Below are 15211 nucleotides of genomic sequence, written 5' to 3'. Positions count from 1 at the left end.
ATGGGCGCCACCGCCGGTCGAAAGGGGTGGGGGCGACGAAACTCTCGGTAATTATCCATTTAATTTGATTGGTCACACAGGGAATTCAATATCCAAAACTGGTCACAGGTTACTCACATCGCAACTTGGTGCCAACCAACCGTAGATTATCAGTCGCCTCCTACACATGTATGTCACAGCAGTTGATAAAGCCATGGCGAAAGGCAATCCACACCAGCAACAGTACCTCCTTGTTATGACAGCGTAGAGAGAAGAGCAATTCGGCGAACGCCAAGAGTCCCTGGAGCGCGTGTACCCAAGACCATGTTTGCTACATCGTCGGGTAGAAGATGAACCGTTGCTCTTTCTACAATACTGGGGTTCGAGAAGCTATGGTGAGATAACTGAACATTTGGGAAGACATCCCCAGGATAGATGTTTGCTTCAAAGTGGGAATATAAAGATCAAAGTGCCTTGACTCAAGATTAGTAGAGAAAGCTCGGGAGATGCAGTACAACCAACAAAGAACGGCTATTGCATTATGGTCACAATCTATATACTATTAATCTAATTAACTAATTAAGGAAGAACTCGCTCCACCAGCCCGTCTGTGTCGTTTTCGTAATATGTACCCATGTTCAACCAGAAAGGAAAAGAAAAAAACAGTCATATACACATTAAGAGAGCGTAGCCCCCCGAATCCATCCCAGTCCCCCCCCCCCCAACATTAAAATTAATCAGAGCTTTCCTTCCTCTGCTTTTCATGCCTCGAGTACAGTTCAAGATAAGTATCATGACACATTACGTCAATGGATTAGGTGCCGGCCGGCAGGTGTTAGGGTCAGAGCAGCACGTGGCCTTCCATTCGTCGAAGCCGCCGCCGTTGGGCATCTTGAAGCCGCACTGGTCCCACACGGCCTGGCCGACCGCGTGGTTGTTCCACCCCGGCGTCGTCGGGCGAGTCGACGATGAGGGTCCCGGCCATGCCCGTGACCGAGTGGAAGTCGTTGTGGCAGTGCAGGAACCAACTGTTGGAGAAGGAGATGATTGTTAGATAAGTTACACCGATGTGCAATGGAAGATGCAGTGGGAATAAAGTACACTACTTACGCGCCAGGGTTTTTCGCCGTAATGGCAATGATGGAGTACGTCTTGCTGTTGATGAAGATGGTGTCGCGACGGAGGGGGTAGTCCGGCATGGCGAGGTGACCTGATCGGAGATCATCGGCTGTGGGGAGCTTGACGTCGGTCGAGTTGTAACGATCTAAGGGAGCCAGAGCGGGATCTTCTTTGCCAACGTATAGAACTGGTTCTTATTAGCGTGTTGCTCGGTGTGCACGTGGAAGTGGTAGAGGATAAACGAACCTTGGAAATCATGCCCGTGAAAGTGGACTGCGTTTTGGCTTTCGTGTCAGTAACTTGAGCCTCAATGGGGGGGTAGATCCCTCATGGTGGTGCCGGTGGGGGATGTCTTGACTTACATGGATGGGGACCAGTCTCAGATCCGACGATGAAGAAAACGTTGGTGCCCCTCTTCGCATACCAGGTATTGTTCGACCCATACGCCACATCGAGGGCCTGGCCCGAAACAAAGTCGGGCTTCGGGCAATCGCCCCATGCCTGCGTCTGACGCAGCAGCAGCGGGACCTCGGGCACCTCCCAGTCCTTGTCGTTCATGTTGCCGAACCGCAGGGCGCCCGGGCGCGCCGTGAGGCGCACATCGATGACGATGGAGTCGTCGTCGAACAAAATGCGGGGCTGCGCGTCTCTGGGCTGCAGCCGCCCGCTCGTGGCCCAGGTCTCGTCCATCTGCTGGCGCTCGTCGGCCGCGTGGGCGGGCAGGTTGATCAGGCTCTGGCGCCGGTCGTCGGTGTACCGCACGTAGCACGGCTTGCTCGTGTCCGTGCAGAAGGGGGTCGGGCGGAAGTACGGGGCCGGAACCTGGCCGTCTCCGATGTCGAAGCGAGCCGTGGCCATAAGGGCGTAGTTCCACCCGCTGGCCTCGGTGTCATTCTTGGTGCTACCCTTGTCTTGGCCGTTCTTGCTGCCCTTATCGTCGTGCTTGTCGCCATCTCTCTCGTCATACTTGTTGTCTCTTCCCTTGCCCTTTCGGGGCAAAGACGTTGCCGCTGCCCTGACCGCCACGCTGAGTCTGGCCGCCGCGCTGAGCCATGCTGGGGGTTCCCCAGCTGCGTTTTGCGTGACCGTCACCAGAACCAGGCCGTCCACTGCGGAAACCCGCTCCGACATTCCTGTCCATCCCAGAGGGAAAGTCATTCAGTTGCTGACACGAGTTACCCGAATACTTGTCCGGGTCCAGGACAGAGTAAATGTTGAAACTCTTGTCCGACCTGACGAGCACGCTGTAACGCTGACCGGGATGAATCTGGAGAGACTTCACCATGGCGTTTCCGGTATTTAGGAACGGTACGCCGTCGGCCTCGATGACAGTCATCTCGACGTCTGGATTGTCCGCGAAGACGTAGAATGAGGAAGATGCCGACATATTGATGATCCGAACTCGCATGTTCGTAGACTTCTTTGCTTCGTAAGTGTGACTGCAGCTGAGATCGTCGTGTACTAGAGCATCTAACAGGTCCTCTTATTAGTATCTCTCGTAAACGGACTGGAGGAAGGTTACTACTCACTATCAGGCGGAATTTCCATCCCGCAGAGTGTGTACTCTTGATAATCGAAACAGCATCTGCCGGTCTTGAAATCCGCTTCGACATCGGCCATGGATTGAATCCACTGGGTGGTGTCAGTTCGTGTCAGCCCCAAAGGTTGTTCAACTGCTTACGTTGTCAGTCACATCCATCACGTAGTCGGAGCCGGCGTCGTAGCCGTAATATGCGGGCTCGTCCGCCGATCGTACAATAAGCGGTGATCGCAGGCCGTATGGGTATTGCCTGAGTGTATAATTAGAACATGCTGACGAAAGGTGAGGTTCGTAGTAGTATTAGCTTACCCTGCATGGTGACTGTGAACCCAAAAAGTGCCTACTTGAGTGACATCCCATGTATACCTAGACAGGCTGTGTAAGTATACGATGATACACCCTGACACGATGCTTTTTATACTCACACTTGTGTTTCTCCTTGCTTAATATCACTTTATGAAAGTCAGTGATCAGGACCCAGAACGTAGTAGCGAAGCTATCTCACCATTGCGTTACACCCACGGGGCCATCTTGTAAGTTGTTGTCCTGCTGGAGGAAGCCGTGTGCGTGTACAGAGATGCCGTCGCTTACCCCCTTGAGCGGGTCATTGACAACCCTCAAAACAATTCGATCGTGCTGGTCCACCTCGATCGGCTCCGGTGGCCATTTGCCGTTTATGAGAATCGTTTCCTTCGCCGTTCCGGGAATGGGTTCGTACGTCAGGTTCCAATGGAAGTTCCTGACGGCCGCAAAGGCTTCTCCAGGTAAGAGCAAGCCCAGGGCCAATGCCTTCTTTGTAAAGGAATACATGATGTTTGACACTCTTCTCTATGTTGTAGTAGAGAACGAATGAGGATTGATTTGACAGCTCGACAAAAGGAAGTCGGGATTTCCTTCTTTAAAGTACACTTATGATGGGACGGCGAACAAGCTTTGGCAACCGACCCTTTTGGGGTGACCCACGAGGTTGGGCTCAACTCGCCACCATGTGTTGCATAGTGGTGTGAGACAAGGGCATGGGGGTGGTCGGTATTCTGGCAAGTCGACCTCCGTCTTGCTCTGAGAACAGAGACCGATGATGCTCCCAACATCCTTCTCGGTTGCCATTAACGTGCCGAGAAAGGTTATATGCCCCTTGTCGTAGACTCATTACTAGGGGATCGATGCATCGGGAGAAGCTCCATGTGCCTGTCAGATCATTGGTAAGTCTGCCATAGAGACCAAAACTCCCGTTCGGTGTGGCTTGCATAGGCTCATTGACGTCCTCGACCATTATCGTCACTGAGCTGAGACGTTTTGGCTGGTCGAATCAAGCAAGCATCAACCCCCACCATAGGTCAGTCTCCCGAGTTCCGACTGTGAAGCGTCCATTACCGTGTTAACTAGACCACCCGCTGAGCCTTAACTTTGTCGATAGATGCGAGGTGGAGAAGTCAACAACCTAGACGACCGGACGACCCAGAAAATGTTTTGAACTCTATCGTGAGCTAGCCCCTTTTGGCCCGTGTATAGCATTCGATCGACAACGTCTTCTCAGCTTTTCCTCAAATCGATCGCTTCCGGTCTCTTTCGGGCAATTGACATAAGTCACACAAGATAGCCAGCCGACTGACAAACCGTCTTCAATTCAAGCAAGCCATCACAGCCTCATGTCTCGCTTGGTTGCTCTGTCAAGTGATACAGACCCCTTCGCCAACATAACCGTCCTAGTCAGTGGCGTCATCGCCGAAACCAGCCTGGTTTACATAGTTGACGCAGAAATCCCTCAGTACGAGGATACCCGGGCTGTAAACAACTTAGTTAATAAGAGCAAAGAACACAAACTCGTATGTCATCGCTATCCTCGCTGTCCGATCTTTCCACGTCGGACCAACGTTGAATTTGAGCGGAAGCAAGGCCAAACCGATTGGGGAGAGGCGAGTGAGGCGGCAATGGTGAATTTCTTGTTTCGCATGGATTCCCCTGAATCCATATTCCTGTTTGCCATCCCAATGTCAATTGATATCCAATGGGGCGGCTGGGCTGTGCAGGCCCAGCCCTCACTAGGTGCCGAGGATGAAAAGTTTTAACCAATGTCTCACTTCGCTGACCTACATACGTAGTAGAACACTCAAAATGTTACACAACGTCCTGTAAAGTTCGTCCGTATTGACTGATAACTCGTGAACGTACAGTAAAATTTACAATCAGCGTTGAGTGGTGCATCAATCTTGCTCGATGGTGTGCTGGAATTCGAACAGCGAGCTATCCGAAGCCCGCGCCGTGTCGCCGACGGTGTGCGATAAGGTAGGTAGGTGCAGGCGGAGAATCGGGTGTTGCTCCATGTGACGTTACTAATTGATGGGAGAACATCTGAGACAACTGTCACCCTCTTCACGATTAGGTTAACGAGGTTGGATCACTTGATGTTTGAATCTTGCAGCCTGGTTGCCTGGTCAGGTGAGCGCGCGGCATTGCGGAGTATTATACCATAGGAGACATAACGTCATATGCGGTGATCAACAAGCCATATCGAGAAATCGATCAGATTCATCACGAGCTGCTGGCTGTGGAAAGGATCGTTTTCACGGCTTCCTCGACCCCCCGAAGCAACAATGGTCGGCTGGCTGTTCTCGTCGAGGCGATCAATCCACCCTTTGCTAGGTCTGTCAATAAAAGCAGCCTTCAATCCTGCCGCCCTGGTGCCCACAATATCGAAGGGATTTGCGCTCACGACCCAAACGTCGTCGTTGCTCTTCTCCTTTCCGACCTGTTTGACCAAGTGCGCGTAAACTTTCATGTCTGGTTTGTAGGCCTTGACGTCTTCCACCGTGACCAACGACTTGAATAAGCCGGCATGGGGACCCAGGTCTGGGGAAGACTTGATGGAGTTGCCCACCATGGCATCGGTGCCGTTAGAGAAGACATACACGTCGACCTGGTCGCCTTTCTCTTTCAAGAGCTCCAGGGCGGCCGATACCTCGGGAAATATGTGCAGTCTGTCGTATGCCTTCATGAGCTCATTGGTATCCCGCTCCGTGATCTGGAGTGCGTGGTCCGCCAATGCGTGCTTCAGCGCACTGTGCGTGATCTCATTGAACGGTCTGTACTGACCTGAGGGACCAAAATCAGCAATTCATTGCGTGAGTGACGTCGGTCTTTGTAAAGGGTGACGATACATAAAACATGATCAGGACTCACCCATGCAATTGATCCTCCAGGTGTATTCGAGCTGATACTGACGCCATAGCGCAGCAAGGGTCTTTGACATCTGCTCGCCATAAAGCTTGGCCAGTTCGTGTGCGATTGACTCTGTAGACAGCAGGGTGCCGTACAGGTCGAAGGCGATGACGGGTTTAGCGGCAGGCATAATATTCTATTGCATCGAAGAAGTGCATTTGGTAGAAGGTAGAAGGTGATGATGCATCAAATCCACGGTGAGATGGTCAAGCAGAGTGCTCGATTCGGTTCGAGTGGAAGACGTCACATTCCCGTAAAGTACTGCGCTAACTGACGGGCGCCGTTGCGGGGTTTGTGGATTCACACTGCCTACTGTAAATCTAGCACAGCAAGCGATCCACCAAAAACACATCTTCAAGCACAGTTAAGTCGTTCTCACTTGCTCAAAACCATAACATGAATTGCTGTGCGACTTACGTGCAACAATCACCTGGGTACGGTGATAGAGCTATTACAATTCGCAAGGCTTTGGTATCCTTATCGCGGAGTAACTTCTGTTCGCACTCGGACGACAAAGTGGGCAAGGGTTTGGACCAGGTTGTCGGTCACGCCTCAGTTAACCATTAACCAACACTGGCCACGAACCGCCGAAGGAGTAACGCTTCGCGAAGGCGGATAAGATTGCCTAAGGACCCCCCTCGTCTGGCCCTCGGCCTTGGACCTCTCATCCATTAGGCGAATCCGATGCTCCTTGGCTTCGTGGAGATCCATAAGGCCATCACCTCCTATACCCCCATACTGTCGCACCATCTCCATAATCTCCGACGGTAGCGTGTTCGCGACCTCGGACGACACGCATTTATCCCATTGAACCTGCGGGCCAAGCTTCTCAGTAAGCAAATGGAACACTTCGGGGCGCAGGCCGCCATGATTGGCGCTCGAGTCAAAACCAAAGACGGCGTCGGCCCACCAGTCCAGCTGCTGCGGCGGAACGTTGCCTGTCGATATGATACGTTCATAGGGACTGACCAGCCTGGGACGACCGATTCGGTCAGCAAAAATTGCGCAACTATTAAGTTTCGAATGCGGAAGGTATCATGTATACGAACCATAGCGCGATGAAACGACGATGACCTGGTTTCGTGCGATCTTTCAGGCTGAACGAGGATGCTTGATGCTGACTTTGAATTAGGTATTAGCGGAACAATTCTTTATATCTACCACGAATCTGTCTCACAAAATATTGGGAAACGCCAGCAGTCTTCCCTCGTGCGTCTTGACACGACCATAGTACTGAAGGGCTGGAACTTCATGCTTCGAGGCGAACCCAGTGCCGTAGATATGCTCGATCCATCTAAAACCGTCTTCTCTTCCTGAACCTTGCAGAGGGTCCTGGTAGCAGTCTGTTTGGGTGCGGAAGGTTAGGGAGCTGTCCGTCACGTTTTCACAATCGTAGTAGTACAGCGCCGTGGCACAAATGCATTCGTTGGCCATGCCTTGCCACTGTCCATCTTCACGGTCTGAGTGAGCGACATGTCCTGTTTGAATCGGACATCATGAAGGGGGGGCGGGGGAGATACATCGAGAGACTTACATGCCAACTTCCTGCGACGAAATCGGGCCTCTCCGGAGTCAGTTCGATGCTGGCGACTTTTACGATGACCTGTAATCCAGTATCCTTGAACCGTGTTCGGATGCTTTCTTCGCAGGTTTAGTCGACCTCCTAGATGTTATCTGGCTCAGGCAGGATGGCTTTGGCCATTTGCTGCCATTGCCACTTCTTCACATATTCGGCATGTTCCTCGGCGATAGACCGGAGTTCATCGTTCTCTTCCACTTCAGGCCAGCCAAATGTTTCCGCCAACTCGCCATAATCGGGCTTTGGCAAGCTGCCATCACGTTTGGCCTTTTCAAAAAGAGTTTCATCGAATGGTTCCCAATGCCCCTTTGTCCATTGATTGCTGCCACAAACCTAATGAGTAGGCACGGGAAACGTGGTGAGGTAAGATCGGGTAGTGGACGTACTACTCATAGGTAGGGTGAGTGCACCTCGGGCCCCTTCATCCCCATTCCCCCAGAGCTAAATCCCAGGCCGGGATGGCCGCATCGATGAGCTCTTTAATAAGGCGGTAGAGGTGCCCATGCTTCCGCGGGTGGAGGTTGTTGATGTAGCTTGTGAACTGCACAGACCCTTTGTCCTTGATAGCCAGGTTAGAGGGCAGCCACTGATACGTGTCAGACCAGTCCTTGCGCCCGAGGCCCGTGGTTCTGAACCTGCCATTCGGTAATTTAGGCGCCGCTGTGCCCTTCCCGGCCCATTTCTCTACGGCATCGGCGCCCCCAACGACCTCGTCTTGGAAGAAGGGCGATCTCGCTGATCTAACGTCAGCGCTCTGCTGACCACAGACCGGCGCAAAGGGGAACTCCTTCGCTGAAGACACCTACCGTAAGTGAGCGGGTAAAGAGAAGGGTGCACAATATTGTGGACCATGTCGTCGGAGCCGGGATGCCAATCGACAGTGCCGGAATCAACCTGGCTAAGACGGATTCCCTCCAAGGTGGCCACCAATTGCGCGTGAAGCTCCGGCATCACGAGACAGTCGGATTTGGCCACGATGCGAGGACACGGGGTTTCAACAACAGGTGGAATGCCGAATAGGCCGTTGTCAAGAGGGTCTGTATCAAGAGTAGGTACCAAACCGGTCCGCTCAAAGTAGACCGCCTTGGCTCTGAATTCCTGGATGCACTGACAAACATCCCATTATTAGCATTAGGGCAATCATCGAGCCCCCCGATTCCCAACTTACAAAGTCGAACGCGGCTCCCGACATGATGCGGCCTTGCCCAGGCGGATATTGGGGATAATATCGAGAGCTGTCCCCGCTGTCCCGGCTGTCCCCTTCTTTCGACACGATCTCGTTGTACAGGCCTCGTTCTGATTGCTCCATGGCCACTTTACGCCACTTGGCGACATTGGCCTCGTTGAAAACGTCTTGGGACCATTCGGGCTGGTCGGTCAAGACATCCATCAAGGCCATCATGAAGACCTCGCGCATTTGCAAGGGGTACTCGCCTACCGTCCTGTGAATGTTATAGAATGCCGGGGCATTGGGGCCCCATTGGCCGTCCATCAACGTCTCATAAGGATAAGCTTTGAGCTCCGACATAAATGCAAAATCATAATTTGGGTGAAGTAGGTGATTAGGTAATTCCATATTGGGAAAATAGCGAGGGGGACGTAGCCTCTCCTTAGCTAAAGTGCCGCTTCAAATTATCATTGTTTTCCTCTATGTTGAAAAACGCAGGCAACCATCGCGAGTGCCTGTTTAATGGATTTCTCGTTTGAAGGCGCTAGGTTAAACGTCCTCCATCTCCATACCCACTGCAAACGCTGAAGAGCGTGGACAGTCCCGGTCGGCCCGTGTAACAATTAACTACCTACCTACTTAATGAAGCACAAAATAATGATATCGAAGTACTTTTACGAAGTGGACTCATTAGAAAATAGCAATACTATTGAGCTTTGGAGGCAAGTTCTGGCTGCATCTCATGGTACTTGCATGTGAGAGGTATATATACAGAGTGGCTTCGGATGAACCTTCCAGCCTTTTAGTGGCAATGGCCCTGGAACTGATATTCGGTGGGAGGTGGTTTTCAGCTTGTGTGGCAACTCAGGACCCCGCCCCCGCCAAATCTGACATACCTCTGAGCCGTAGGGCCTCGTCACCCGTTGATCTTCCTTTCCTTGATCGATTGACTACTAACACTTGCCCTCATTCCATATTATACCGTCGACTCAATATGTGAGAGACAATGGCTGGGGAGTCGGAGCCAGAGCAAGACTATCAGAAAAACTTTGACGTTTTTCGGGACTGTCTGGCCACCGTTCTCATCGAAAAGGTCTCCAAACCCCAACCCAAGGCGAGACGCAGAGCCAAAGCTACATCCCGCGCCACCGCGTCTGCCTCTGCATCTGCGGCGCACCCCAACACCGCGGCCAATAACGGAACGTCGGAATCTAGCAACCCTGGGCCCCCGCCAAGCACGGCGCAGGATACCACCGGTGGCGGCGACATGACCACCGCTGCCGAAGACCTGGCGGATTTCATAGACTACATCGCCACCGAGATCTACAGCAGCCTCCCGCCCGACCTGCAGACCCTAGACCACTACATCTGGAAGCAAGACCAAAAGGACGACGGGCCCCTGCAATCGCGCTACACCCTGCCCCTGACCAGCAGCGACGTGTCGGGCAACATCCTGCTGCCGACCCTGGACCCCACGGTCGCCGAGTCGCTGCACGCGTACGGCCTCCTGGCCGAGGCGACGCCCGACGACCTAGCAGCGATCCTGCTAGCGCCCGCCCTGACCGCGCTGCTCGAGGCCGTCACGGCGACGCCACCGCCGCCCTCGGCGACCAAGCGCGCCGCCCAGGAGGCCGGCTGCGAGCTGTGCGGCCGCGACTGGGTGCCGCTGACGTACCACCACCTGATCCCGCGCTTCGTGCACGCCAAGGCGGTGAAGCGTGGCTGGCACCGGCCCGAGGACCTGCAGAGCGTCGCCTGGCTCTGCGCCGCCTGCCACCGCGCCGTCCACCGCTTCGCCTCCCACGAGGACTTGGCGCGCTACTACTTCACCGTCGACCGCCTGCTCGAGCAGGACGAGATCGTGCAGTTCGCCAAGTGGGTGACCAAGATGCGCTGGAAGGGGCGATAGGGATAGGTCTGATTCGTGGACGCTTTAATGGATGTAGCAGTAACTAATGGTAATGCGCACAATACATCGGCAACCTCATTACGTTTGTATGTGACCTTACGGGATTGAAGTTCCTTCATTGAAGCGATTTAATCACCTACTTTTACAGCAAACCCTAATTTTATTATTGTGCTCAGTCTACAACAACCTAATACACTCTTATTCATCTCAAAACTAAATTCCCAACCTAGCTGGGACTCATAGCCTTCGTGGATTCGGGCTGCATATGAACCGGCACAGTGAACTCGTAGCTCTCTTTGGGCGCAGGCAACGTCTCGATGACTGCCGGCTCGCCCGTGAGCGAGAACTCAAACGCCAGGCTCTCGTCATTGTCGAGCGCCAGCTTGTAGTCGCCGGGGAAGATGGTCAGGTCGCCGTTCTCGTCGGCGCGGGCGATCGAACCAAGCGTGAGGGGAAGTTCGAGTAATGCCCCGCCGCCGCCGTCGACCGCGAGGTCGTGCAGCCGGTCGTACGACACCAACACCTTGTTCGGGCGCGGCTCCGGCCCCGCGTTCGCGCTCGAGATGTACAAGAGCCCGACGTAGTCGGACACGCGCTGGCCCACGTTGGTCACGCGCGCCGTCACCATCGCGAAGGGCGCGATGTCGTTCAAGACGCCACCACCATCCTTGGCGCTTTTAGCGGCCGCGACGACGTCGGCGATGGCGTACGACTTCTTCGCGAGGGTCGATTCCCAGGTGAAGTTGAACGTGGTGTAGTGCAGGCCGTGCCCGAACGGCACGACGGGCTCGCCCGTGTACCACATGTAGGTGCGGCCCGGGAAATGGGCCGTCGCGTTCGGTCGCAGGCCGATGTCGAACATGCTCACCTCGTCGGCGTAGCGGGCGGGATACTGCGTGATGGGCAGCCGGCCCGCGGGGGCCTTCGTCCCGGTCAGGATGTCGAGCAGTGCCGTGCCGCCGTCCTGGCTGGGGTAGCCCGCCCAGAGCAGCGCGCCGACGCCGGCGCCGTCCGCGAGGAGGGCCGAGTCGTCGACCTGGCCCGCGCCGAACTGCGCGACCACAAGCGGCTTGCCCAGCTTCGCGAGCTCGGCCACTAACGCCAGCTGGTTGCCCGGCCAGGCAATGTTCTGGCGGTCCAGCGTCTCGTTCTCGATGCTGTTGTCGACGCCGCCGCAGTAGACGACCAGGTCCGACTTCTCGGCCGCCTCGAGCGCCGCGGCGAAGCCCGTCGTGTTCTGCCCGCTGATGGCTGTTCCTGGGGTATAGTTCACCGTCCAACTCTGGTTGCCGCTCGTGAAGGCGATCAGTGGGCTTCGGAGGTAGAGGGCCTTGCCCGAATAGTCGCCCTGCATCTGCGTCGTGGCATTGGCAAAGGGCCCGACCAGCGCGATAGATTTGTACTTGTTGTTACCGAGCGGCAGGATTCCGTCGTTCTTGATGAGGGTCATGCCCTCGACGGCCGCCCGGTAGGCTAGCTCGGTCGCCTCCGGGGTCGCGACGTCGGACCAGCCCAGGGCACTGTGGGCGCCGCCGTCGAAGTAGCCCACGGTAAACAGGGCCTTGTAGAGTCGCGTCAAGGCCTCGTCCATGCGGGCCTCGGTGGTCTCGCCGTCGGCGAGCGACTCGTTCAGCTTCAGGTACGAGTTGCCGCACTCGAGGTCCGTCCCCGCGTTGAGCGCAACCGCCGCCGCTGCCTGCTCCGTGTCGGTGAAGTTGTGCCACTGCCAGATGTCCGTCACGGCCGAGCAGTCCGAAACGACGAAGTGGTAGTCCTGCTGGCCGAAGCCCCAGTGCTCGCGCAGCACGTCCTGCAGCAGGTACGGGCTCGCGCACGTCGGCATGCCGCCCACGGCATTGTAGGAGCACATGATGGACCCGACGTGGGTGTCGCGCACGCACGTCTTGAAGGCCGACAGGTAGTAGTCGGCCAGGTCCTGCTGGCCCGGGTTGTAGTTGTTGCCGTGCCGGCCGCTCTCGAGGTCGTAGGCGGCGTAGTGCTTGCAGTTGGCGATGACGCGCTTGTCGTCGTGGTCCTCTCCCTGCATGCCCGTTACGTAGTTCTGCACGTACCGCCGCACCAGCAGCACGTCCTCGCCGGGCGTCTCCTGGCCGCGCCCCCAGCGCGGCTCTCGGAACGGGTTCATGTTGGGCGCCCAGTAGTTGAAGCCCGAAAACCCGTGGTTCGCAAAGGCGCGGCCTTCGACGCCCACCACGTCCCCGACGGCCCGCATCAGCGCGTCGTCGAACGAGGCCGCCGTCAGCAGGGGTGCGGGGAAGCTGGTCGCGTGGTTGAAGTCGCGCGGCGCTTTGGGGAACTGCACGCCCGGGGCCGAGCCGACGCCGTGCGTGGCTTCGCTCCACCACTCGTGGGCCGGGAGGCCGAGGCGCTCGGAGCCGGCGGACGCGTCGATGAGGTTCAGGATCTTCTCCTGTAGAGTGAAATTGTTGACGAGGGCTGCGACTCGTTCCGAGATGCTCTTCGAAGTGTCACAGACAGCGTGGCTGCAGAGGGGGTTCGTCTCGCATGCCGGTGGGTTCGGGGAGCTATTGGTCCCGTCCGAAGGCTCTCCCTGGGGGTTAGTGATCTGGTAAAGGGAGTTCCTAAGCCTTTGTTAGACACGCGTTTTCGAGCTGGGTTACCGGTCTAAACCTACGTATACTGTCCCCCGCAGTAGAGCGAGGGCATGATGGCACATTTTGAGCTGCACGCGTCGTCGCTAGTGTTGGTCGCTCTGCTGTAGTCCGGTGTTGTTCCACAGAAGCATTGACTAGCCGGACGTCACGTCGAGTCAACCTCTGTGCAGAAAGTCGCACGATACAACCCATATATGCTTGTTTCTTCGACTTACGTTCCGAAAACCATGCCGCTGAACCCGAACCCGCGCGAGCCACACCAATTGGCGCAGTATTGAGGGGTCATGGCGATGGTGCTGATCTTGGCTTCGCCGAGGATGCTCACGTTCGGGTCCTGGAAGCATCCGAGATACTCCTTGGTCGCCTCATACGGCGCCGCACCCGACTCGTCGCAGACGAAGGGTTTATCTTGGGATAACAGCAACGTCGCCAGGGCAGCTGGGGAGCCTGGTTGCTTGACCATGGCTTCTGCTTGGGGATGGATAGAAGGAAGGTGATGCGATGTTCTCACTCCGAGCCCTGCAGGAGACTCTTCCGCTGAAAACGAAAGTGCCTGCTGGATGTGCAAGGCGACAATACAGAAACATCGCAACATGTTGGCTGGAGTAACAGAGGCACGAGGAGGTATTAAGTAGCCCAGCCCTATATTCATGACCGGATGATCAGGTTTCCGGCCGTGTACAGCTGATGGTTGCCTCCGCTTCCCGGTAGAAAGCATACCACCGCTAGGTTTGACCCGAGCGGATAAATGTGAATGTGGGTAGTTTTGCCCCGGGTTGACATGAGATCCACCCCCTAAGACGGGTAAGTATATGAGCCAAGCTCTCTGGAATACTACTGCAGTCCCCTGACGAGCACGAGAGATCGACCGACTCGCTCCTCGGGGAAGTGCGGAGAATGCGGGGAGAGGAGATACGTCCCGTTCCCTGTTCACCCCATCCTGTCTCACTCCACGAATCAAACTTCAGCCCGACATGCGAGATCCGATGAAAACTTGATCACTGGTATTCCCAGTATTGGCCTTCTCAATTGGAATTCAAATTCATCCGCAAACCGTCGTCTTGTTTTATGCACAATTTAATCCCCAAGAGGTATTGCTCGAACCGGACCGGACCTTCTAGCTCTGGGCCAACGTCACATCATACGCCTTGCCCCTCTCCGTATTAAGCTTCAACATAACCGCACCAATAGTAGGCTCAGTTGAAATCTGCTTCTTTCCCGCGCGTACCAGCGTCTGCGCTTCTAATCCGTCGGTCCCGCCGATCGTGCTGTTACCAACTGTGATGTACACCGTCCCCCCGGAGCCCTGACAACACGCCTGCTTAAGTCAGCCGGCATCCCCCCGTGTCCTAGCGCACGCCCATATACTGAACCCGCCCCGGATGAGCAAGCACTCAGCGTAAGCCCCCAACGCCGAAAGACAGGTAGGAAGTGGGCAGCGCAGGAAGCAACCGAATCATTGGGGTCGTGTCCAGAGTCCCTCGTCCTCGTCGCTGTCAGCTTCTGCTGTTGCCCGTCTCCGGGCTGGTGATGATGACATGGTGACGATCGAAATCGTCGCAGTGTAAAAGCATCTCGGGCAGTGCCGCGGGTGTCCCGAAGTTGCCGTCGATCTGGAACGTGGCCGGGACACCAGGAAGCTCCCCAGCCGCCAGAGCCGCCTCTTCTGCTACTATGCGTTAGCTGATGACACCTAGATGAAATGGCAGAATATACTTATATCCCTTGACCCTAGTATGGGGAGACTTACGCAGAAGAGGGGCGCAGTGAGAACCATGGTACACAGAATTCATAGTCGGTCTCCTGTACCCCCTAACTTTCTCCAACTCGAAGCGACTGCGACTAACATGAAATCGCTTTTTTCCTCACAGCGTTTTCGGTTCCTGCATTCGCACGCGAACGAGGTTCGCTGCGAGGTAGCCCGGCGGATCGATCGCCGCACCAAGCTAGTAGGCTAAAGACAATGCCGTGACCTCATCAGTGCCAACCATTTCCATGGCAAGTCAACGCTTGTGTGGGTGACATGCAGGCTGCCTATGGCTGAACGACCTACCCCTAGTCC

At 55.4% G+C, this 15211-nt stretch overlaps 8 protein-coding genes across 8 annotated transcripts; 1 reads left to right on the top strand and 7 right to left on the bottom strand.

Moving 5' to 3' along the window:
• Positions 1–820: 820 nt before the first annotated feature.
• PG994_006800 (multicopper oxidase) lies at positions 821–3448 on the bottom strand (the record flags this gene model as incomplete). The annotated part of the gene is made up of 9 exons (XM_066858209.1): positions 821–1007; positions 1090–1285; positions 1345–1371; positions 1461–2019; positions 2066–2568; positions 2628–2730; positions 2780–2888; positions 2948–3049; positions 3144–3448. The coding sequence occupies 9 exons, from the start codon at positions 3446–3448 to the stop codon at positions 821–823; spliced, it is 2091 nt and encodes a 696-aa protein (XP_066717478.1).
• Positions 3449–5123: 1675 nt separating this feature from the next.
• On the bottom strand, positions 5124–5987 carry PG994_006799 ((S)-2-haloacid dehalogenase 2; the record flags this gene model as incomplete). Its single annotated transcript, XM_066858208.1, has 2 exons — positions 5124–5731; positions 5819–5987. The coding sequence occupies 2 exons, from the start codon at positions 5985–5987 to the stop codon at positions 5124–5126; spliced, it is 777 nt and encodes a 258-aa protein (XP_066717477.1).
• Positions 5988–6409: 422 nt separating this feature from the next.
• On the bottom strand, positions 6410–7291 carry PG994_006798 (uncharacterized protein; the record flags this gene model as incomplete). The annotated part of the gene is made up of 3 exons (XM_066858207.1): positions 6410–6866; positions 6907–6978; positions 7035–7291. The coding sequence occupies 3 exons, from the start codon at positions 7289–7291 to the stop codon at positions 6410–6412; spliced, it is 786 nt and encodes a 261-aa protein (XP_066717476.1).
• Positions 7292–7520: 229 nt separating this feature from the next.
• On the bottom strand, positions 7521–7829 carry PG994_006797 (uncharacterized protein; the record flags this gene model as incomplete). Its single annotated transcript, XM_066858206.1, is given in 2 exon segments — positions 7521–7769; positions 7785–7829. 2 exon segments carry the CDS (start codon positions 7827–7829, stop codon positions 7521–7523), a joined length of 294 nt encoding a protein of 97 aa, XP_066717475.1.
• A 28-nt stretch (positions 7830–7857) lies between these two features.
• Positions 7858–8964, bottom strand: PG994_006796 (uncharacterized protein; the record flags this gene model as incomplete). Its single annotated transcript, XM_066858205.1, has 3 exons — positions 7858–8171; positions 8243–8543; positions 8605–8964. 3 exons carry the CDS (start codon positions 8962–8964, stop codon positions 7858–7860), a joined length of 975 nt encoding a protein of 324 aa, XP_066717474.1.
• A 646-nt stretch (positions 8965–9610) lies between these two features.
• On the top strand, positions 9611–10513 carry PG994_006795 (uncharacterized protein; the record flags this gene model as incomplete). Its single annotated transcript, XM_066858204.1, has 1 exon — positions 9611–10513. One exon carries the CDS (start codon positions 9611–9613, stop codon positions 10511–10513), a length of 903 nt encoding a protein of 300 aa, XP_066717473.1.
• Positions 10514–10739: 226 nt separating this feature from the next.
• On the bottom strand, positions 10740–13612 carry PG994_006794 (glycoside hydrolase; the record flags this gene model as incomplete). The annotated part of the gene is made up of 3 exons (XM_066858203.1): positions 10740–13116; positions 13170–13283; positions 13365–13612. 3 exons carry the CDS (start codon positions 13610–13612, stop codon positions 10740–10742), a joined length of 2739 nt encoding a protein of 912 aa, XP_066717472.1.
• A 1033-nt stretch (positions 13613–14645) lies between these two features.
• PG994_006793 (uncharacterized protein) lies at positions 14646–14926 on the bottom strand (the record flags this gene model as incomplete). Its single annotated transcript, XM_066858202.1, has 2 exons — positions 14646–14818; positions 14866–14926. 2 exons carry the CDS (start codon positions 14924–14926, stop codon positions 14646–14648), a joined length of 234 nt encoding a protein of 77 aa, XP_066717471.1.
• Positions 14927–15211: the final 285 nt, after the last annotated feature.

The sequence above is a fragment of the Apiospora phragmitis genome, assembly GCF_038363925.1.
Source record: "Apiospora phragmitis strain CBS 135458 chromosome Unknown utg000006l:1.0-5683423.0:1.0-5690449.0, whole genome shotgun sequence".
Classification (NCBI taxonomy): domain Eukaryota; kingdom Fungi; phylum Ascomycota; class Sordariomycetes; order Amphisphaeriales; family Apiosporaceae; genus Apiospora; species Apiospora phragmitis.
This window is presented reverse-complemented; position numbering and strand designations above follow the sequence as displayed.